At 35.6% G+C, this 25,200-nt stretch overlaps 1 protein-coding gene across 1 annotated transcript in view; it reads right to left on the reverse strand.

Moving 5' to 3' along the window:
* Positions 1–421: 421 nt before the first annotated feature.
* The window catches only part of LOC137199732 (uncharacterized), a 64,310-nt gene continuing 39,531 nt past the window's right edge, over positions 422–25,200 (reverse strand). The window contains exons 7-18 of the mRNA XM_067614235.1: positions 21,974–22,039; positions 20,244–20,333; positions 20,049–20,141; positions 18,532–18,621; positions 17,140–17,205; positions 16,522–16,623; positions 16,236–16,325; positions 14,602–14,688; positions 13,816–14,043; positions 2,544–2,630; positions 1,745–1,972; positions 422–1,490 (exon numbers count right to left, since the gene is read on the reverse strand). Of these exons, the coding sequence (XP_067470336.1) occupies positions 1,481–1,490; positions 1,745–1,972; positions 2,544–2,630; positions 13,816–14,043; positions 14,602–14,688; positions 16,236–16,325; positions 16,522–16,623; positions 17,140–17,205; positions 18,532–18,621; positions 20,049–20,141; positions 20,244–20,333; positions 21,974–22,039 (1,237 nt within the window). The 3' untranslated portion in view covers positions 422–1,480. The remainder of the gene's footprint in view (positions 1,491–1,744; positions 1,973–2,543; positions 2,631–13,815; positions 14,044–14,601; positions 14,689–16,235; positions 16,326–16,521; positions 16,624–17,139; positions 17,206–18,531; positions 18,622–20,048; positions 20,142–20,243; positions 20,334–21,973; positions 22,040–25,200) is intronic.

The following is a 25,200-nucleotide window of genomic DNA, read 5'->3' on the forward strand; positions in this document are numbered from 1 at the left end:
AAAATAAAATAAAAATAACACCCACTTGATAAAGTGAAACTAAAATACATAGAATGCATATTGAATGATAATCAAATAATAAAATATGATAAAAAAGTTAAAGCATAGAATATGTAGAATGTAAAATATAACATTTTTAAAAAAGTGTAGTAGAGCATAAGTGCGAAGCTGACTGAGCATCAAAAAGCGCAGCAGAGTACAAGTGTAAAGTTATTGAAATACTTGGGTAAGGAGATATGTTTTAAACTTTTATTAAAGCTTAAATCTAGCGAGTATCTAGTGAGCTGGCTTCTCTGATATCTATGAGTAGTGTGTTCCATAGTTTGAGAGTGTTACCGACAAAGGAACCTCCAATAAACCAGCAGCAGATGATCACAGTGTTCTTGGAGGCAGATAGGTAACAAGGGATTTGGCGATATAGTTTGGTCCTTTGTATGTAAGGAGGAAGACCTTAAAGTAAATTCTAAATGTTACAGGAAGCCAGTGCAGAGCAGCTTAAACTGGACAAATGTGTTCTCTTCTCTTGGTTCTGGTTAATAGCCGAGCTGCAGAGTTTTGGATGAGCTGTGACTTTTTTCGGGAGGCCAGTAAAAAGTGCATTACAGTAGTCTAACCCGTTTGAGATGAAGGCATGAGCTGTTTCTCAGGCATCTTTTTGATTTATAAATGGTTGTGCTTTTGCTATGTTTCTAAGGTTAAAAAATGATGTTTTCGTCACCTTGTTGATGTGTGAACTGAAGTTTATATCTGAATCTAAGATAACACCAAGACTTGTGACCTCAGATTCAATCCAGGGAGTTAATTTCGGGGATTATTAAACAGCAATTCTCTTTTTGTTTTGGGGCCAACGAGAAGAATTTCAATTTTATCCTCACTTAATTTTAAGGAGTAATTGCTCATCCATTTATTTATTACTAACAGACAGTTGGGCATGGAGTTTATAGCTGCAGCATCATTCAGTTCTACGGATATGTACAGTTGTGTATCATCGGCGTAACTATGAAAACATACATTGTGCTTTCTGATGATGTCACCAAGTGGCAGCATGTACAGTGAGAATTATAACGGACCGAAGCAGCTCCCTTGTGCAACCCCATAGCAGTTGTCATATTTCTCAGACACATGATCTCCAAGAATGATTTGAGCCAGTTTAACACACAGTCAGAAAGACCAACCCACTTTTCAAGACCATTGATTAGGATGTCATGGTCAATCGTTTCAAACGCTGGTTGATTGATTGATTGATTGATTGATTGATTGATTGATTGGGTAGTGTATAACATAGCAGAAGATCGAAAATGTATTTTGACCCTTAACCATTCAGAGCTTTATAAACCAACAGTAGTATTTTGAAATCGATACTTTGACAGACAGGAAGCAGTGTAAAGATCTGAGAACTGGAGTCATATGATCCAATTTCTTCTTAGTGAGGACTCGAGCAGCAGCGTTCTGAATCACCTGCAGCTCTCTGATGGATTTTTTAGGGAGACCTGTGAAGACAATGTTACAGTAATCAAGCCTACTGAGGGGTTGTGAGATGATTAATGGGAGAGGAAATATTTCCTTTGTTTTGTGATCATTTTATTGAATGAAACCATGAGAAGTTTATTTGTTATTTGTGTTGTATTATTATAAGCTTAGCATGTTTTCATTTGTGTAAAACTATCAAATAAATGTAGTGGAGTAAAAAGTACTTGTAGCGGAGTAGAAGTACAAAGTTGTAGAAAACCCCCATGCAACTTACTCCTCGTTTCTCCTGAACATGGTTTGGACCTTTCTGAACATCTTTGTTCCCCATTTGCTTTTAGCTTTGTCTCTTGTTGCAGGGAGAGGATGAGTTGAAGCGTCTGCAGGCTGGATAGTTGTAAGCAGACTAGTCGGGACAGCCACTGGTGTTGACTTTGTTTCCATCTCAGCACTACTTCCAACAACAAGCTCCTGGGTGGTGGAGGAGCTCGTCTTTTCCGTTTTCCTGATAAAAAAAACACAGAATATAATTTACACAGCACACAGTTTCAAAATGCTGAGTCAGTATGTCACATCTTTTCTCTGCACAGTGATCTTTTACTTTCAGACAGATTAGATTCAACATATTTTTCTAATTTATATTCCTTTATACATAAATGTCAGTTTTTGCTTTGATCAGACATCTTCCGCCCATTTGTGTCCACATTTACACTTTACACTATATTTGAACAACTCCACCTCCTCTTTTCACTTTTAGAGATTCACAAATTCATACTCCAGCAGTCCTATCAACTCAAAATCAAACATCATATTCCATAATCTCACAATATTAATAATTCCTAAACAATATCTAAATGTGTTTAGAGATTCCTGTCTAGACACATTGATCAGTGTTTATCTCATACCTGAGTGATAGAAGAAAGCAAACATTCTGTTTTCAGTATCAAACAAAAGAACAGTATGGTGGAAGCATAGATCGCTCAACCATATCCACTGATCATGATGACTCCATAGGATTAGATTTAATTCACTGTGAATAATAATGTTTTAAGTTCCTGGTTTATTCAGGCCCTTACCCTTTAAAGTCTGGACTGATACCTCGTGACAAGTCACTCTTCATGGACACACAGCTGGTTTCAGAGGATCCGCTATCCACAGAGACTCTGTTAGACAAGACAGGAAGCACAAACATGAAATGACTGAGTGATTGACTGAATGATTTATCTTCTTTTGTCACACAAGTTTTTAAAGGAGTGTCCACCTACTTCTCACCTTAACATTAATCTTGCACCATCATATACGTATACATACATACATTATTTCAAACAAAGGACATAATAAATGATTTTTTTCAGAAGAAAATAAGCAACAGAGAAGCAAAGCTGGTCCAGGTCTATATTTATCAAGCATCTCAGAGAAGGAAATCACTACCAACTGGCCAAAAATTCTCACACTGATGCAAATTTGGTCCCACTTTTAGGACAAGGACCACAAAACATTTGATCAACTTTCTTAACTGAGGAAATCACTTCTATCTGTACTGATATTTAGGAGATCAGAGATGTTGTAAGGAGTTGGCAGGAGGTGGCGTTCAGACAGAGACATAAGAACACATGGACGGAGATATATGATATATTCAGATTGTCTTCAATAGTTAGTTAATATGTATGTGGCTGTAAAAACAACCTCAAATAAACAAGACAATTAAAATGGTTCCATATAAAAATTAATATGAACCAACAACATTTTGTTCCACAGACTCAATGTAGACTTCAGTTATTGTGATGATCACACACAAGTTTATGTCTCCATAAGGTCTGGACCCGTATTTATCAAACTTCAGAACGCTGTAAAGAAACAACTGAGGAGTAAAACAACTGTTTGCTGAGTCTGAACAATAAGACACATTTATCAAGAGACAACTTAAAGCAAAGTGTAAAAGTAACATTTACAGTAAGAGCAACTCTCAAGTGATCACATGAAGGAATAACCAATCAGAGATATGGATTGATGATATGGATCTGCCATATTGTACATACTTTAAATAATTCTTACAGTTTATTCAGTGGTATGTTATTCTGCAAGAACATATATAATTATAAGTTCAATTTATTTGTGGGAAATATTTAAACCTCCAGGAATAATGAATGTGAAATGAACAACAACCTAATATATTTATAATGTATAAATATATAAATATGGATGAATTAATAGGAAATTATAAATGAAAGAGAAACAACAACAAAATTCTGCTACATCAACATTTGGTGCATCAGAGAAATTATATAATGGAGGAGAATTTAGTATCACACTGACAAATGATGAAGTGATGATGAAGATGCCTATAAAGTGATTACAAATAAAATCAATAACAGATTTATTCTTGATTCTGTGGCCACTTGAATGATTTCTCTCCTCTTCTCACACAGAGTTATAATTATGTTGACAGTTTCATCAATATATTGCATAAAGAATGTATATGTGAGTTACAGGTTTGACTCACCCACTGTCTGAAGACCAGACTGAATAACGATCACCTGTTGCAACCTTCTTCTTTGAATCTGAGGAGGGAGATTCACTGAAGTCCAGCCAGCTGCAAATAATAATCATTGTTATGTTATAATATATAAATATAGATGAAATAATAGGAAATTGTCTGAAATTGAAACAAATTTCTGCTTTGTCAACGTCTGATATACGTCACAGAAATCATATAATGGAGGAGAATCTAGTATCACACTGACAAGTTCAGATAATAAAGATGATTAGAAAGTGACTGCAAATAAAATCAATATCAGATTTATTCTTGATTCTGTGTCCACTGAATGATTTTAATGATGTTGACAGATTCACCAGATGTTTTCTGATTGTTTGTTTGCATCCTTGATAAATGCTGAAAAAAGAAAAAGTGATGTAACATCCTGTCAAATGTTCAAAGACAAATAATAGACTAAAACTTCTCTATTTATAATGATGCTGCTTAACATATTATTCATCACAACCAATTATATTTTGTACAATCAGACAGAAAACGGAGGCTCTGTTTTCTGTACTGCAGTCATCTAAGATCTACTCTGAACCAACTTAACAGACCTCTGCAGCTCTCTGACATTTAACAACATTTTATATCAACACAAGTTTGATCAATAATTTTTATTTGTCAACTTTTATCTTTCCCTTAAGTCTAATATTAACTTTTAGCAGTTTGATAAATACAGGCTCTGTTATTATTGATTTGTTTTGTCTTGCTGATATCAAGTGCTGGAATAAAACAGAAATTTTAATCATTATTATTATTATTATTATTATTATTTGTTATTATAATAATAATAATTATTATTATTATACTCAGAGCAGACTGATGGAAGATCATTTATGAGTATAGTAAATACAAAGAAACCAGAGATGTATTGAATGGAGGAACAGTTATTCCTTGTTTACAGGTCACAGAGCAAAGCAGCACGTTAACCAACATAGATACTAATATTATAAAGTAACATAACGGTGACTTACAGTGGCATAACAGTACTTTATTTAACTGTATAATAGAGTTAAATAAAGTACTGTTATAATAGAGTTAAATAAAGTACCTTTATAAAGGAGCTAAATAAAGTACTGTTAGAATAAAGTTCAATAAAGTACTGTTAGAATAGAATTAACAGTAAAAAGTACAACATTTCCTTCTGAAATGTAGTGGAGGTGAAGTATTAAGTTGCAGAAAACCTTCTGCCCATGACTCTTACTTCATAAACAGAGGAAGAGTTGAAGCGTCTGGACGCCACATAGTTGTATGCAGACTAAAAGGCACAGCCGTTGATGGGTGTGTTGACATTGTTTCCATCCAAGCACTACTTCCGACACCAAGCTCCTGGGTGGTGGGGGGGCTCATATTTTGCTTTTTCCTGATAAAAACACAGAACATAATTTTCAATGCACAGTTTCAAAATGCTGAGTCAGTATGTCACATCTTATCTCTGCACAGTGATCTTTTACTCTCAGACAGATTATATTCAACATATTTTTCACATTTGTATTCCTTTTATAAATAAATCTCAGTTTTTGGCATTTGTTAGATATCTTCTGCCCATTTTGTACACATTACATTATGTTTTAACAACTCTTGGTAAATCAATTATTGTATTATGGTAAACTCACAGTAAATATATAAATGTGGATGAATTAATAGGAAATTGTCTGAAATGGAAACAAAATTCTGCTTTGTCAATGTTTCGTACATCAGAAAAATCATATAATGAAGGAGAATTTAGTATCAGACTAACAAGTGATGATGAAGATATAAATGAAACCACAGCAAAGCAAATCAAGAACGACAGAAAAAATAAAGTTGATGAAGAAGACCCAACATGAGAATATCAGCCATCCAGACACAACAACTGCTGGATACACAACTACCAGATAGACATCAGAAAAGTTCAGGAATAATGTTTTCTGTTCACACTGAATCATTTCTGGCTCTAACATTTGTGGTCATTTTGATCTTGAAGAAAAGTCAGTTGATTTTACTGATTCAAGTGTCTGTCAGTGTGGATACAAGTGACAGAAAAGATAAATGTAAATATGATCAGCTAACAAAACAAGCTGCTGAAACCAGAGATGTATTGAATGGAGGAACAGTTATTCCTTGTTTACACAGGTCACAGAGCAAAGCAGCACGTTAACCAACATAGATACTAATATTATAAAGTAACAGAATGGTGACTTACGGTGACAGTGAGGCAGCAGCTCTGAATGGACCCTTAATGCGCATCATAGGTTTACTGAACACAACACAGAGAGAGGACAGTCATTTTAAACAGTCAGAGATCCTCATCTCACCTCTGAGCTTTGGTCTGGTTGTCATGTTGCCCACACAGAGGGGTTTCAGAGTGATGGACCCCCTCCTCTGTCTCCTCACACTCATTCATTGCAAGCATACACTTGAGTTGAGCTGAACAGACACACGGGTGAACCATGCTGAGTCTCTGCCGCGTTTTGTTGTCATTTATGGTCGCGCTAACTTCTCTGTTCTCTCCTCTGCTCTATTTGTTGGTGTTATTACTTTGTAACGTATATTAAAACAAACTCCTGTAAATTTCTAGCTACTGGCTGAAACAGCCCCTCCTCTCAACGAACTAATGATAATGATATTCCAACTGTTAAATCAAATCTGTTATCTGGCATCCAATGGCATGCTTTCTAAAAATGATATAACACAGAATAATAATCAACATTAATATTCAGAGGAGACAATTAGCCTACATTTTAATTGATGGGGGCCGGTAAGAGACCTGGATAATGGATGGGGGGGTGCTGGCCTAAAAAAGGTTGAGAACCACTGTTCTAACCCGTTACAGACCTGCCTGAACCACATTAACAGCTGGTTTTTGATGGATATTTCAATATGTTACATAATAGATGCGAAATACTAGAGAGAAGTGAAAGAAGCAAAATACACGGAAGATGATTTGTGATTTTGTAGAGCTCTGTTTTCACCTCCGCTAGCGAAAGTCACACAAACTTGTGCGTTCTCTTCAAGATTGTATTATGGACAAATCTCTGTGCTGTGGAGAAAAGCCTGAAACACTGAAAACAGCCTCTGCTCGTTGTTAAATAACTTTACTGTCTGCATCCTGAATACATTCTGTATGCGTTTATTTTGAGCTGCGACATATTTTCCCCCTTCGATTTGACGAATAACGGAAATACTGTTATACTGCTGAAAATGAAAATATTCCACTTTAACGGTTGATTTCTACTGCTAATCCTATATACGATATATTAAGACTGGCAAGAAGATTCATGAAAGTATATAAAGCGTAGTTACAATACCTTTAAAGGGTGAGACACACTGCGACACAGGAGTGCAAGTTCAACTGCGGCAGAACAGCACTAACAAGTCAACAGAAACCAGAGTCTCTTCCTGGTTTAGTTCATCACATCCCCTTTTCTTCTTAGTTATGTTGTTTGTTTCCTTCAGCGAAAGTACAATTTAGAATAAAGTTATTCGACAGTATTTCATATGAGACTGATATCCTGACATTTCAGATAAAAGTCTGCCCTCTTAAACTTCCAAAATAAATAAATTAATAAAAATCGACGATTAAAGGATATCTACAAATTATATTCGATGTTCCTCCAAAAGTGAAAGTGCAACTGGTGCACTTCAATGCTATCAATCCCCTCCAATCATCCTGATTTCTCTCCTTAATACTTCTCACTCTCGAGAATACTTATTGCAGTGCAAAATGACATGTTCCACTGACTCCTCTATTTGACATAGGTCACATAATCCTGAGGGATGTTTGTTTATTAAATGCAGTGTTTTATTTAGTCTGGTGTGTCCTACCCTCAGCCTTGTTAAGATGTTCTCCTCTTTGGTGCTTCTTTTAGCTGACCTCGCTGGGCCCACTTCTCTCTGTACTGCATAGAGGTGTCGTCCTGTATTTGTTGTATCCCATCTGTGCTGCCACTCTTTAATGATGTTTCTTTTGATTATTCCTTTTGCTTCAGATTTACTGAGTGAAATTTCCATGATCTCCTCATGCTTCAGTGCCTGTTTTGCTAATGCATCTACCATTTCATTGCCCTTAATCCCTCTGTGTGCTGGTACCCATATAAATGTTGTCAAAATATTCATATTTTTAAATCTGTACAGAGTTTCATATACCTCATTAACTATATCCTGCCTACTGTGAGATGTATATGACTGTGATGACATTAATGCAGAACATGAATCTGTACAAAGAATAACCTTTTTAATTTGCAACTCTTCTATCCACTGTAATGCTGTTGCAATTGCTATCATCTCGACTGTATAAACTGACAAATGATCTGATGTTCTTCTATTCACAGAAACTTTTAAGGTTGGTATACTCAAGGCAAAGCCTGTGCTCCCTGTGTTAGGATCCTTGGATCCATCTGTGTACACTGGTATGAATGTTTGATATAATGTTTGTAACCTATCTTCAACCAAAACTGCAATATTTCCAAAATCTTTATGTACCTGCACTTTTTCCAGAATGTAGAAATCAATTGACCTTGAGGGGAACAACCAGGGTGGTGTTACTGATAATGGCACTGTAGGGATATATTTTTTCTGATTTAACGACATATCTTTAGCAATTGTTTCACTGCTCCACACGAAACATTCCCTTTTGGCTCTTTCTCTCTCCCAGCATGGAAGAAGTACTTTTTTTGTTGGATTGTGATCTTCAGAATACCCTTGAAGATTTGTCCAGTAGTTCATCATCAGCAGCAATTCACCCATCTCAACCTGAAGAGCAGATACAGGAGTCGTTTTTAAAGCACCGCAACAAAGTCTTAACGCTTGAGCTTGCACCACTTCCAACTTCTTTAATGATGTTTTTGCTGCTGAACCGTAGGCAATATATCCATAATCTAATACTGCTCTAATCAGCGCGACATAGATATTTTTAATTGCAGATCTGCTTGCTCCCCATTCTGATCCTGTTAAACATCTCATTACATTTAGTGTCTTTTTACACTTGGTTGTTATCTTATGAATATGTTCATTCCATGTTAACTTTTCATCAAACCACACACCCAAAAATCTGAAGACTTTCACTTTCTCTATTCTTTGTCCATATATCTTTATCTGTGTGCCAACACCTCTCTTTTTAGTGAACATTAATGTTTTGGTTTTTTCAACTGAAAACTTAAACCCCCAAGAGTTTATTTATAATATGATCTATATTCTTTCCTCTTTTCCACAAAGCTCCATCATCAGCAAACAATGATCGTCCAATATCATCCTGAACTTGAGAAAATACATAATTTATCATGATGGAAAAGAGTATTGGGCTAATAACACTGCCCTGAGGGGTACCGTTATCTACCATATATCTTCCTGATAAGGCTGTCCCGATTCTGACTTGAATAAATCTATTAAATAAAAAGTCTTTAATCCAATTATATGCTCTTCCCGCTATTCCCATCATATTTAATTTGATCATTAACCCCTCCTTCCAAACCATATCATATGCCTTTTCCACATCAAAAAAAACTGCCACTACAGATTCTTTCTGTTTCCAGACATATAACAGGGTGCATAGTTCCTCTACCCCTCCTAAATCCACTCTGATGAGGTGAAAGAATTCCTCTGCTTTCCATAAAAAGTCCTAATCTTTCTGTAATCATTCTTTCCATTATCTTACCTACATGTGATGTGAGTGCTATCGGTCTATAGTTCATTGGATTTGATGCGTCCTTCCCTGGTTTCCTGATAGGAATAATCACTGCCTCTTTCCAACTAGTTGGTAATTTTCCCCACTTCCCATACTTTATTATAAAGAGCTAGCAGTTTCATAGATGCTGAAACTCCTAAATGTTTTAACATAACATAACAGATTTCATCCTTCCCAGGAGATGTTAGTCCAGACTTTATTATTGCCCTCTTCATTTCTTCCAATGTAAACGGAGCATCCATTGCACTGTTAGTAATTTCCCTTCTCTCAAAACTTCCAGGATGAGCCAAACATTTCCAAATTACAAGTCATTTCCCTTCCTCCCTTCTCAGTCAAATTATCAGAACTATGGATTTGAATAAATGCTTTCGATATCATCTCTGCCTTCTCTTCATCAGATACTGCTGCTTCCTCCCCCATCTTCAGTGCTGGATACTGCCATTCCCCTCTGATTCCTCTCATGCTCCTAATCATGCCCCAAACCTCTCCCACAGGTGTTGATCTTCCTATTTTATTGCAAAAAGTCTGCCAGCTTTGTCTTTTTGCTTTACGTATAATTTTCCTTACCCTTGCTTGCTCTTGCTTATATCTGATTAAATTCTGTACATTATGAGTTCTTCTTATTAACCTGAGAGCTCTATTCCTCTCTTTCACTATTTTACTACATTCATCTGTCCACCAGGGAACCGCTTTCCTCTTCATTCTTCCTTTACTTTTAGAAATGGACTGCGGTCAACTACTCAGTATTCACTAACTTATGACACACAGGAAAACTGAGGCACTTCCTGGACACACCATAAATAGCGCTTGGTGGCACACTTAAGAGGGTCATGTGACCGTGGACCATACCATTAACATTGAATGGACTGATATTTTATGATTTATTCTGGTTTGGGGGTATTTGGCTATAGCTGTATGGAGGGCGATTAGTGCCATTTTCCTTTATGCAAAGTATATCATTGATTTCTGATTTTATGTTTGTTGTGTTGCCAAATTTGACCGTAGGACGCTATAATTTGTTAATTGGTTTGCCCGGGGGAGGGGCTAAGAGGATATAAGGGGAGCTTTGCTCATTTAGGGTTGTTGGGTTTTTGGTTCTTGGCTGAGTAGCAATGTGGGTGACGAGCTGCCAGTGTGAAACCTGTCTTGTAAATACCTTTTTTTGTTATTGGGTTTTTTCCACCTCTGCACTATAAATATTTTTGCCACTCTTGTTTGGGAACTTGGTGTGAATAAAAAATCACCACACTGAAGTTTTCTCGTCGTCTGAGCCATCATTGGTACCTCCTTGAAAGCGAACCCGCGACAGGGATTAATTGAACGAGACATGATAGTCAGACACTATCGACATTCATCATCACCATCTTACTTGAGTGTCAAATATACATGCAGCTGTTTACCCAAAATGCCCTCAAACTGAAATGTCATTTTGTGCCTAATGGAGCTCATGATTGATCCAGAAGGGCTGTTTTATTACAAACAATTCAACTGTATAAACCTGGAATCAGTGTGTAACATCTGGCTGACCAGTCTGATGTATAGCACAACACAGAACATTAATAATTACCATCCTGTTGGCGTGTTAATGAAGTTACTGCTGCTGTGCCACGTGCGTAAACGCGCACATCTCTCTGTCAGTTTAAAGATGCATTTATCGTTTCTGCTGCTGTATGATGCTGCAGGTATTAATAAAGTCAAAGGAAAGAATCTGACACACAGCAGCTGTGAGCAACAATCTGAACATCAGTAATCCTACTGATGTTTCTGCAAAATCTCAGATTACATTCAGTCAGGAATGTACAGAGGGGGCGGGGCGGGGGTGCTCGAGCACCCGCCCCTTTGCCTCTTGATGTCCAAAGTTCCCTTTTGTTAAGGCATATTTATTTTTTATTTATTTACTTATTTATTTATTTATTTTTTATACAGACATGTTATAAGTATGTATTTATGTATGTAAAATACTCTGCTATGGTTTGTGAATAATATGGTTTTTCCACAAAAAAGTTCAATTATCTTGTTAAAATCCTTAAAATTACATCTCCTCCTTCTCCCTCTTAAAAAATAGAGTCTATAAATATGCAAATATATTTCATTTTAAAAGTTTAACTGCTGGACACAAGGTGTCTCCTGCTTCACTGTGAAGTCCATTCTCAGTGTTTGTGCACTGGAGGCTTTAAGTTTCCACATCACACTTGTGTAAACTGAATACTGGACCAGGATTTGCTTCCAAACTATTTGTGATGTCACCGATCCTGCTTGTAGGCCTGCCCCTTAAAATGAGATTTTCAGTGAGCTCAGAGAAACTTTCCACTTTCTGCAGATAAATGTGAAAACAGCCTTCTAGTGTCGAACTCTGCACATACATCATTCTGTACAGTGAAGCTCAAACATCCAACTGAAGGAACAACAAGAAAAACATATTTTCCAGTGGAGGGGGACATTAAGAAGACAAAATAGCAGCCAAATCAGAGCAAGGAAATTAGAAATTCCTTGACATTGGCATTCTGAACTAAGCCTTATACTGTTCATTTATTTAAATAATCATACACATACACATATATCATTACAAATTTTTTATTTTTTTATTTTTCATTTATTACTAATCATTACTTATTTACTTTATTTAAAGCACTTTACTCAAAGTGCTTTACAACAAAAGAAATTACATGCACCAAGTGCTTCACATGAAAAAGACATAAAAAGAACGTAAAAGCATGTAAAAAACATTAATGTAACATAAGATGGAAAATAAAATAAAAATAACACCCACTTGATAAAGTGAAACTAAAATACATAGAATGCATATTGAATGATAATCAAATAATCAAATATGATAAAAAGTTAAAGCATAGAATATGTTGAATTTAAAATATAACATTTTTAAAAAAGTGTAGTAGAGCATAAGTGTGAAGCTGAAGCATCAAAAAGTACAGCAGAGTGCAAGTGTAAAGTTATTGAAATACTTGGGTAAAGAGATAGGTTTTAAACTTTTATTAAAGCTTAAATCTAGCCAGTATCTAGTGAGCTCGGGCATCTTTTTGATTTATAAATGGTTGTGCTTTTGCTATGTTTCTAAGGTTAAAAAATGATGTTTTCGTCACCTTTTTGATGTGTGAACTGAAGTTTAGATCTGAATCTAAGATAACACCAAGACTTGTGACCTCAGATTCAATCCAGGGAGTTAATTTCCCGGATTATTAAACAGCAATTCTCTTTTTGTTTTGGGGCCAACGAGAAGGATTTCAATTTTATCCTCATTTAATTTTAAGGAGTTATTGCTCATCCATTTATTTATTACTAACAGACAGTTGGGCATGGAGTTTATAGCTGCAGCATCATTCGGTTCTATGGATATGTACAGTTGTGTATCATCGGCGAAACTACGGAAACATACATTGTGCTTTCTGATGATGTCACCAAGTGGCAGCATGTACAGTGAGAATAATAACGGACCGAAACAGCTCCATTGAGGAACCCCATAGCAGTTGTCATATTTCTAAGACACATGATCTCCAAGGCTGATATAAAACATTCTCCCTTTGATGTAAGTTTTGAACCAATTTAACACACAGTCAGAAAGACCAACCCACTTTTCAAGACCATTGATTAGGATGTCATGGTCAATCGTTTCAAACACTGGTTGATTGATTGATTGATTGATTGATTGGGTAGTGTATAACATAGCAGAAGATCCAAAATGTATTTTGACCCTTAACCATTGAGAGCTTTATAAACCAACAGTAGTATTTTGAAATCGATACTTTGACAGACAGGAAGCAGTGTAAAGATCTGAGAACTGGAGTCATATGATCCAATTTCTTCTTAGTGAGGACTCGAGCAGCAGCCTTCTGAATCACCTGCAGCTCTCTGATGGATTTTTTAGGGAGACCTGTGAAGACAGCGTTACAGTAATCAAGCCTACTGAGGGGTTGTGAGAAGATTAATGGGAGAGGAAATATTTCCTTTTGTTTTGTGATCATTTTATTGAATGAAACCATGAGAAGTTTATTTGTTATTTGTGTTGTATTATTATAAGCTTAGCATGTTTTCATTTGTGTAAAACTATCAAATAAATGTAGTGAAATAAAAAGTACTTGTAGTGGAGTAGAAGTACAAAGTTGTAGAAAACCCCCATGCAACTTACTCCTCGTTTCTCATGAACATGGTTCGGACCTTTCTGAACATCTTTGTTCCCCATTTGCTTTTAGCTTTGTCTCTTGTTGCAGGGAGAGGATGAGTTGAAGCGTCTGCAGGCTGGATAGTTGTAAGCAGACTAGTCGGGACAGCCACTGGTGTTGACTTTGTTTCCATCCCAGCACTACTTCCAACAACAAGCTCCTGGGTTATGGGGAGCTCGTCTTTTTCCTCTTCCCTGATAAAAACACAGAACATAATTGACACAGCACACAGTTTCAAAATGCTGAGTCAGTATGCCACATCTTTTCTCTGCACAGTGATCTTTTACTTTCAGACAGATTATGTTCAACATATTTTTCTAATTTGTATTCATTTATAAATAAATGTCAGTTTTTGCTTTGGTCAGACATCTTCCACCCACATTTACACTTTACACTATATTTGAACAACTCCACCTTCACTTTTCACTTTTAGAGATTCACAAATTCATACTCCAGCTGTCCTATTAACTCAAAATCAACCATCATATTCCATAATCTCACAATATTAGTAATTCCTAAACAATATCTAAATGTGTTCACAGATTCCTGTATAGACACATTGATCAGTGTTTATCTCATACCTGAGTGATAGAGGAAAGCAAAAATTCTGTTTTCAGTATCAAACAAAAGAACAGGATGGTGGAAGCATAGATCGCTCAACCATATCCACTGATCATGATGACTCCATAGGATTAAATTTAATTCACTGTGAATAATAATGTTTTAAGTTCCTGGTTTATTCAGGCCCTTACCCTTTAAAGTTTTCACTGGTTCTTCGTGAGCTGTCACTCTTCATGGACACACAGCTGGTTTCAGAGGATCCGCTATCCACAGAGACTCTGTTAGACAAGAAAGAAAGCACAAACATGAAATGACTGAGTGATTGACTGAATAATTTATCTTCTGTTGTCACACAAGTTTTTAAAGTAGTTTCCACCTACTTCTCACCGTAACATTAATCTTGTACCATCATATACATATAGATACATACATTAATTCAATCAAAAGATATGATAAGTGATTTTTTCGGAAGAAAATAAGCAACAGAGAAGCAAAGCTGGTCCAGGTCTATATTTATCAAGCATCTCAGAGAAGGAAATCACTACCAACTGGACAAAAATTCTAACAGTGATGCAAATTTGGTCCCACTTTTAGGACAAGGAGCACAAAACATTTGATATTTAGGAGATCAGAGGTGTTGTAAGGAGTTGGCAGGAGGTGGCGTTCAGACAGAGACATAAGAACACATGGAAGGAGATATATGATATATTCAGATTGTCTTCAATAGTTAGTTAATATGTATGTGGCTGTAAAAACAGACTCAAATAAACAAGACAATTAAAATGGTTCCATATAAAAATTAATATGAACCAACAACATTTTGTTCCACAGACTCAATGTAGACTTCAGTTATTGTGATGATGATACACAAGTTTATGTCTCCATAAGGTCTGGACCCGTATTTATCAAACTTCAGAACGGTGTAAAGAAACAACTGAGGAGTAAAACAACTGTTTGCTGAGTCTGAACAATAAGACACATTTATCAAGAGACAACTTAAAGCAAAGTGTAAAAGTAACATTTACAGTAAGAGCAAATCTCAAGTGATCACATGAAGGAATAACCAATCAGAGATATGGATTAATGATATGGATCTGCCATATTGTACATACTTTAAATAATTCTTACAGTTTATTCAGTGGTATGTTATTCTGCAAGAACATATATAATTATAAGTTCAATTTATTTGTGTGAAATATTTAAACCTCCAGGAATAATGAATGTGAAATGAACAACAATCTAATATATTTATAATGTATAAATATATAAATATGGATGAAATAATAGGAAATTGTCTGAAATGGAAACAAAATTCTGCTACATCAACGTTTGGTGCATCAGAAAAATCATATAATGAAGGAGAATTTAGTATCACACTGACAAGTGATGATGAAGATATAAATGAAACCACAGCAAAGCAGATCAAGAACGACAGAAAAAATCAAGTTTATGAAGAAGACCCAACATGAGAATATCAGCCATCCAGACACAACAACTGCTGGATACACAACTACCAGATAGACATCAGAAAAGTTCAGGAATAATGTTTTCTGTTCACACTGAATCATTTCTGGCTCTAACATTTGTGCTCATTTTGATCTTGAAGAAAAGTAAGTTGATTTTACTGAGTCAAGTGTCTGTCAGTGTGGATACAAGTGACAGAAAAGATAAATGTAAATATGATCAGCTAACAAAACAAGCTGCTGAAACCAGAGATGTATTGAATGGAGGAACAGTTATTCCTTGTTTACACAGGTCACAGAGCAAAGCAGCACGTTAACCAACATAGATACTAATATTATAAAGTAACAGAATGGTGACTTACTCTGGTGCTGAGGCAGATCTGGATAGAGCCCGAATGCGCACCATAGGTTTACTGAATACCTGAGAGTCTGGTTCATGCAGCTGCTCTGGGCTGTAACACAACACACACACACACACACACACACACACACACACACACACACACACACACAGAGCGTTTGAGTCACATTTTTGACTTTGACTAAAGATGGTGGAGTAATGTTGCTGCTGATTTGTGACTCAGGAGCAAACAGGAGAAATCTCACAGAGAAAAAGTCATTTTAAACAGTCAGAGATCCTCATCTCACCTCTGAGCTTTGGTCTGGTTGTCATGTTGCCCACACAGAGGGGTTTCAGAGGGATGGACCCCCTCCTCTGTCTCCTCACACTGATTCATTGCAAGCATACACCTGCACACAAACACACCCAACTACTATAAGTAAAATGGCAAACAGAAACCCAATTCATGAGTTCATGAATGTTGGTGTTAATGAGTTGTAATTATCAGCCCACCTTCCCTACAGAAATAAATCTTGTCTGATTGTGTCTATGAAGTTCACTGACACCATGAATGTACTTAGGTTTGTGTCCATTTTGTGTTCTCATGTCAGACTCTGCACTGCCTGATGTGACCACTAGATGTCCTGAGTTCATTTGTCTGTGTGTGTGTGTGTATGTGTGTGTGTGTGTGTGTGTGTGTGTGTGTGTGTGTGTGTGTGTGTGTTTGTTTGTGCAAAATATCTAAGAATGCAGTAACATTTTACTGTTAGTAAAGTCTTACTTCTTTAATACTTCTGCAATACAATTGTACGGCTATTGGATTGGATGAACAGAAACTTTGAAGTAGATATCAAAAAAGTTTACTAAAAATGGATTCATAAAAACTGTGTGAAAGATTGTAGATACGGGTTAAAGGTTTGACTCACCGACTGTCTGAAGACCGAAATGAATCCTTCTTTAAATCTGAGGAGAGAGATTCCAGAGAGCCCAGCCTGCAGCAAGTAATAATCACAGTTATGACACTTCTTCATAAGTATGAAAATAAACATTACAATCAACAACAACTTCATTTCAAATATTAAAAAGTGTGTGAAATAATCCAAAGGAGGTTATGGATTTAATGTGTGACTGTACATTATTTCAATCAAAAGGATCCTTAAATGATTTTTTTGGAAGAAAATAAGCAACAGAGAAGCAAAGCTGGTCCAGGTCTATATTTATCAAGCATCTCAGAGAAGGAAATCACTACCAACTGGACAAAAATTCTCTCAGTGATGCAAATTTGGTCCCACTTTTAGGACAAGGAGCACAAAACATTTGATCAACTTTCTTAACTGAGGAAATCACTTCTATCTGTACTGATATTTAGGAGATCAGAGGTGTTGTAAGGAGTTGGCAGGAGGTGGCGTTCAGACAGAGACATAAGAACACATGGAAGGAGATATATGATATATTCAGATTGTCTTCAATAGTTAGTTAATATGTATGTGGCTGTAAAAACAGACTCAAATAAACAAGACAATTAAAATGGTTCCATATAAAAATGAATATGAACCAACAACATTTTGTTCCACAGACACAATGTAGACTTCAGTTATTGTGATGATGATACACAAGTTTATGTCTCCATAAGGTCTGGACCCGTATTTATCAAACTTCAGAACGCTCTAAAGAAACAACTGAGGAGTAAAACAACTGTTTGCTGAGTCTGAACAATAAGACACATTTATCAAGAGACAACTTAAAGCAAAGTGTAAAAGTAACATTTACAGTAAGAGCAACTCTCAAGTGATCACATGAAGGAATAACCAATCAGAGATATGGATTGATGATATGGATCTGCCATATTGTACATACTTTAAATAATTCTTACAGTTTATTCAGTGGTATGTTATTCTGCAAGAACATATATAATAATAAATTCAAATTATGGGAAATATTTAAACCTCCAGGAATAATGAATGTGGACTTAACAACAATCTAATACATTTATAATGTATAAATATATAAATATGGATGAATTAATAGGAAATTGTCTGAAATGGAAACAAAATTCTGCTACATCAACGTTTGGTACATCAGAGAATCATATAATAGAGGAGGATTTAGTATCACACTGACAAGTGATGAAGTGATGATGAAGATGCTTATAAAGTGATTATAAATAAAATCAATAACAGATTTATTCTTGATTCTGTGGCCACTTGAATGATTTCTCTCCTCTTCTCACACAGAGTTATAATTATGTTGACAGTTTCATCAATATATTGCAAAAAGTGTGTTAAAGAATCAATATGTGAGTTACAGGTTTGACTCACCCACTGTCTGAAGACCAGAATGAATCACCATCAGCTGTTGCAACCTTCTTCAATGGATGTGAGAAGAGAGATTCACCAAAGTCTGGCCCGCTGAAAATAATAATCAAAGTTATGTTATAATATATAAATATATGAATAAAGATGAATTAATAGGAAATTGACTGAAATGGAAACAAAATTCTGTTTTGTCAACGTAGATTATGTGCAAACTCAAGGGTTTTTGTCTCAGATTTACAAAATTTGTCTGGGCTAATTCTGGCAAAAATCTTGTAGTCTGCACTGACACTAATCATTCAGAAAATCATTTTGTTCTTTGTCATGAAAGTTTTTTATTTTAAAAACATCACTGATGTTTATGACATACACAAGTACAACTATACAAATACACCAAGCTAATGTCCAGATACAGTAGTTTAATGGCACGTTTGGCTTATTTTAGCCATGCTAGCAGTGGAGCCCAGTGGGGTTAGCAAGCTCAACCACTTTGGTCCAGACTGAAGTATCTCTATTTCACTGGTCTTCACTATTTTTTTCATGGGAGCTGCACTGGCAGGACACAGTCAGTCAGAGAGCCACTTCTATCACAAAACATCAAAATCCACCAGAACCATTAAATAAATCTACCCACTAATTTGTCATCCAACACATACAATATGTAATGCAGCCGATACAATCTGAATTAAAAACAGGTATAACTTAATACTGGGATGAGCAGAGGCATTTCATTGACTTTCTTCATATTATATTCCTAGTTTGTTGTTGGAATCCTTGTGAATTATGTGTATTGGCTGCATTATCATAATTAGGGATGGGTATCGTTAGGATTTTATTTATACTGCTACTCTTATCAATACTCCTTATTGATCCTGTTCTTTATCAATAATATTATCAGTTCTTTTTCATTATTAAAGAATTGCTTTTCAAAAATATATTATTTAAAAAAATAATACATTCATAACAGGATTGGTTGGGATTAATTGATTTATATTTAAAATATGACTAAATATTGTTTCTAGAGCAGCAACAAAACTCAATAACATCTGACTGGAAACAAAAATAACATGTCAATAAAATAAATAAATAATGTTTCTGACATCAAAGTACTGAGTGAAGTTTAGAAAGAATGAAGAGGACAGACATCGGTCAGTATTAGTCCTTCTTCCTGTCCTCCTCTCTCTGCTGCTGGGGGGCGGGTCTCAGCCAGTAGCTACATTTACAAGAATTTGCCAGATTTTAAGATACATGGCAAACTAAGAGAAACAGTTAGACAGTTAGGCTACATACAGACAGCTGTGGTTTTATTAGCCTAACCAGCGTGCTGTGTTCATGTAAAACATTTACTTTTTCCACACAGAAACAAAAGACTTACTTTAAACTGCACACAGACTGGACCAAGATTTAAGCTGCGAGTTATGTTGTTTGTTTTGATCTCTAATGCTGTGTGTGTGTGTGTGTGTGTGTGTGTGTGCATATACAAATATTTAAGAATACACTGAAATTTTACTGTTATGCCTTACTTCTTTTTAAAGGTTATATAGCGTTCTTCTGACTCTTCACTCTGGTTGGACACACAGCTGGATCCAGAGGAAGCCAGGCTTCCCAGAGAGATTCTGACAGACACAAAAGAAAAGCCACCAGAGTGGAAAATTAGAATGTCTGGATTGCAAAAAGTGTGTTAAAGAATTAATATGTGAGTTACAGGTTTGACTCACCCACTGCCTGAAGACAAGACTGAAACATCATCAACTGTTGCAACGTCCTTCAATAGATGTGAGAAGAGAGATTCAATGAAGTCCAGCCGGCTGCAAATAATAATCATTGTTATGTTATAATATATGAATATATAAATAGAGATGAAATAATAGGAAATTGGCTGAAATGGAAACAAAATTCTTCTTCGTCAACGTCTGATATACGTCAGAGAAATCATATAATGGAGGAGAATCTAGTATCACACTGACAAGTTCAGATAATAAAGATGATTAGAAAGTGACTGCAAATAAAATCAATGTCAGATTTATTCTTGATTCTGTGTCCACTGAATGATTTTAATGATGTTGACAGATTCACCAGATGTTTTCTGATTGTTTGTTGATAAATGCTAAAAAACAGGAAAAAGTGATGTAACATCCTGTCAAATGTTCAAAGACAAATAATAGACTAAAACTTCTCTATTTATAATGATGCTGCTTAACATATTATTCATCACAACCAATTATATTTTGTACAATCAGACAGAAAACGGAGGCTCGGCTCTGTTTTCTGTACTGCAGTCATCTAAGATCTACTCTGAACCAACTTAACAGACCTCTGCAGCTCTCTGACATTTAACAACATTTTATATCAACACAAGTTTGATCAATAATTTTTATTTGTCAACTTTTATCTTTCACTTAAGTCTAATATTAACTTTTAGCAGTTTGATAAATACAGACTCTGTTGTTATTGATTTGTTTTGTCTTGCTGATATCAAGTGCTGGAATAAAACTGAAATTTTAATCAGTATTATTATTATTATTATTATTATTATTATTATTATTATTATCATTATCATTATCATTATCATTATCATTATCATTATTATTATTACACTCTGAGCAGACTGATGGAAGATCATTTATGAGTATAGCAAATAGAAGGTCTCACCATTAAGGAACACTTTTCTCTGTGTTAACTGAGATGGATTTTTTTTTACCATTTAATAGAACACACTGTTTCTAGTTATAAAGATATAAATGAAACCACAGCAACGCAGATCAAGAAAGACCAAAACTAAAGTTGATGAAGAAGACCCAACATGAGAGTATCAGCCATCCAGACACAACAACTGCTGGATACACAACTACCAGATAGACATCAGAAAAGTTCAGGAATAATGTTAATGGAATAATGGACCCCCTCCTCTGTCTCCTCAAACTGATTCATTGCAAGCATACACTTGCACACAAACACACCCAACTATTATAAGTAAAATGTCAAACAGAAACCCAATTCATGAGTTCATGAATGTTGGTGTTAATGAGTTGTAATTATCAGCCCACCTTCCCTACAGAAATAAATCTTGTCTGATTGTGTCTATGAAGTTCACTGACACCATGAATGTACTTAGGTTTGTGTCCAGTTTGTGTTCTCATGTTAGACTCTGCACTGCCTGCTGTGACCACTAGATGTCCTGAGTTCATTTGTCTGTCTGTGTGTGTGTGTGTGTGTGTGTGTGTGTGTGTGTGTGTGTGCGTGTGTTTGTTTGTGCAAAATATCTAAGAATGCAGTAACATTTTACTGTTAGTAAAGTCTTACTTCTTTAATACTTCTGCAATACAATTGTACGGCTATTGGATTGGATGAACAGAAACTTTGAAGTAGATATCAAAAAAGTTTACTAAAAATGGATTCATAAAAAGTGTGTGAAAGATTGTATATACGGGTTAAAGGTTTGACTCACCGACTGTCTGAAGACCGAAATGAATCCTTCTTTAAATCTGAGGAGAGAGATTCCAGAGAGCCCAGCCTGCAGCAAGTAATAATCATAGTTATGACACTTCTTCATAAGTATGAAAATAAACATTACAATCAACAACAACTTCATTTCAAATATTAAAAAGTGTGTGAAATAATCCAAAGGAGGTTATGGATTTAATGTGTGACTGTATATTATTTCAATCAAAAGGATCCTTAAATGATTTTTTTGGAAGAAAATAAGCAACAGAGAAGCAAAGCTGGTCCAGGTCTATATTTATCAAACATCTCAGAGAAGGAAATCACTACCAACTGGACAAAAATTCTCACACTGATGCAAATTTGGTTCCACTTTTAGGACAAGGAGCACAAAACATTTGATCAACTTTCTTGAGGAAATCACTTCTATCTGTACTGATACTGAGGAGATCAGAGGTGTTGTAAGGAGTTGGCAGGAGGTGGCGTTCAGACAGAGACATAAGAACACATGGAAGGAGATATATGATATATACAGATTGTCTTCAATAGTTAGTTAATATGCATGTGGCTGTAAAAACAACCTCAAATAAACAAGACAATTAAAATGGTTCCATATAAAAATGAATATGAACCAACAACATTTTCTTCCACAGACTCAATGTAGACTTCACTTATTGTGATGATGATACACAAGTTTATGTCTCCATAAGGTCTGGACCCGTATTTATCAAACTTCAGAACGCTGTAAAGAAACAACTGAGGAGTAAAACAACTGTTTGCTGAGTCTGAACAATAAGACACATTTATCAAGAGACAACTTAAAGCAAAGTGTAAAAGTAACATTCACAGTAAGAGCAACTCTCAAGTGATCACATGAAGGAATAACCAATCAGAGATATGGATTGATGATATGGATCTGCCATATTGTACATACTTTAAATCATTCTTACAGTTTATTCAGTGGTATGTTATTCTGCAAGAACATATATAATTATAAGTTCAATTTATTTGTGGGAAATATTTAAACCTCCAGGAATAATGAATGTGGACTTAACAACAATCTAATACATTTATAATGTATAAATATATAAATATGGATGAATTAATAGGAAATTGTCTGAAATGGAAACAAAATTCTGCTACATCAACGTTTGGTACATCAGAGAATCATATAATAGAGGAGGATTTAGTATCACACTGACAAGTGATGAAGTGATGATGAAGATGCTTATAAAGTGATTATGAATAAAATCAATAACAGATTTATTCTTGATTCTGTGGCCACTGAATGATTTCTCTCCTCTTCTCACACAGAGTTATAATTATGTTGACAGTTTCATCAATATATTGCATAAAGTGTGTTAAAGAATCAATATGTGAGTTACAGGTTTGACTCACCCACTGTCTGAAGACCAGAATGAATCACCATCAGCTGTTGCAACCTTCTTCAATGGATGTGAGAAGAGAGAATCACCAAAGCCTGGTCCGCTGAAAATAATAATCATAGTTATGTTATAATATATAAATATATGAATAAAGATGAATTAATAGGAAATTGACTGAAATGGAAACAAAATTCTGTTTTGTCAACGTAGATTATGTGCAAACTCAAGGGTTTTTGTCTCAGATTTACAAAATTTGTCTGGGCTAATTCTGGCAAAAATCTTGTAGTCTGCACTGACACTAATCATTCAGAAAATCATTTTGTTCTTTGTCATGAAAAAAAGAAGGAGGAACACCTTATATTATAAAGATATAAATGAAACCACAGCAAAGCAGATCAAGAAAGACCAAAACTAAAGTTGATGAAGAAGACCCAACATGAGAATATCAGCCATCCAGACACAACAACTGCTGGATACACAACTACCAGATAGACATCAGAAAAGTTCAGGAATAATGTTTTCTGTTCACACTGAATCATTTCTGGCTCGAACATTTGTGCTCATTTTGATCTTGAAGAAAAGTCAGTTGATTTTACTGATTCAAGTGTCTGTCAGTGTGGATACAAGTGACAGAAAAAATAAATGTAAATATGATCAGCTGACAAAACAAGCTGCTGAAACCAGAGATGTATTGAATGGAGGAACAGTTATTCCTTGTTTACACAGGTCACAGAGCAAAGCAGCACGTTAACCAACATAGATACTAATATTATAAAGTAACAATGAGTGAGGCAGATGTGGATGGAGTCGGAACGAGCAACGGGGGTGTACTGAACACAACACACACACACACACACACACACACACACACACACACACACACAGCGTTTGAGTCACATCTTTGACTCTGACTAAAGATGGTGGAGTAATGTTGCTTTGTGACTCAGGAGCAAACAGGAGAAATCTTACAGAGAAAAAGTCATTTTAAACAGTCAGAGATCCTCATCTCACCTCTGAGCTTTGGTCTGGTTGTCATGTTGCCCACACAGAGGGGTTTCAGAGGGATGGACCCCCTCCTCTGTCTCCTCACACTCATTCATTGCATGTGTTCACCTGCACACAAACACATCAAACTATTATAATTAAAATGTCAAACAGAAACCCAATTCATGAGTTCATGAATGTTGGTGTTAATGAGTTGTAATTATCAGCCCACCTTCCCTACAGAAATAAATCTTGTCTGATTGTGTCTATGAAGTTCACTGACACCATGAATGTACTTCGGTTTGTGTCCATTTTGTGTTGTCATGTCAGACTCTGCAGTGCCTGATGTGACCACTAGATGTCCTGAGTTCATTTGTCTTTACCAGCAGTAATAACTTCATTAACACACCAACAGGATCAATCAGAATCAGTGTTTTTTTCTGCACAGATCAGCTGTCAGTCAGACACAGCTTCTCTGCATTTCCTCACTAGTCACTGACTACATGAGGGCTGAGAGCAGTTATCAAATAATCAAGTAACTGCTATTTCTGCAGTTAACACTAGAATACCAACTTTAAATTTAACTTTAACTTTAAAGGATAGCATCAACTGAAACATTTGCAATTGTAAGAATTTGCGACACGCATTCATCATCACCTGGGTCATTGAGTATAACTCTGCAACCCAGGCAGGTCAGGAGCAGCCTGTTAACAGTTCATAATAGACTAATCCAAATAACAAAGAACCCTGTATAACATATTAAAATCCAACATGGCACAAATTATTGTGCTGATTGTATTTCAAGGAGCAATATTAACTTTGAAGTAGTGCTGTGTAACATGGTCTATAAAATTATTGCAATATT

The sequence above is a fragment of the Thunnus thynnus genome, chromosome 16 (genome assembly GCF_963924715.1).
Source record: "Thunnus thynnus chromosome 16, fThuThy2.1, whole genome shotgun sequence".
In the NCBI taxonomy this organism is placed as follows: Eukaryota; Metazoa; Chordata; class Actinopteri; order Scombriformes; family Scombridae; genus Thunnus; species Thunnus thynnus.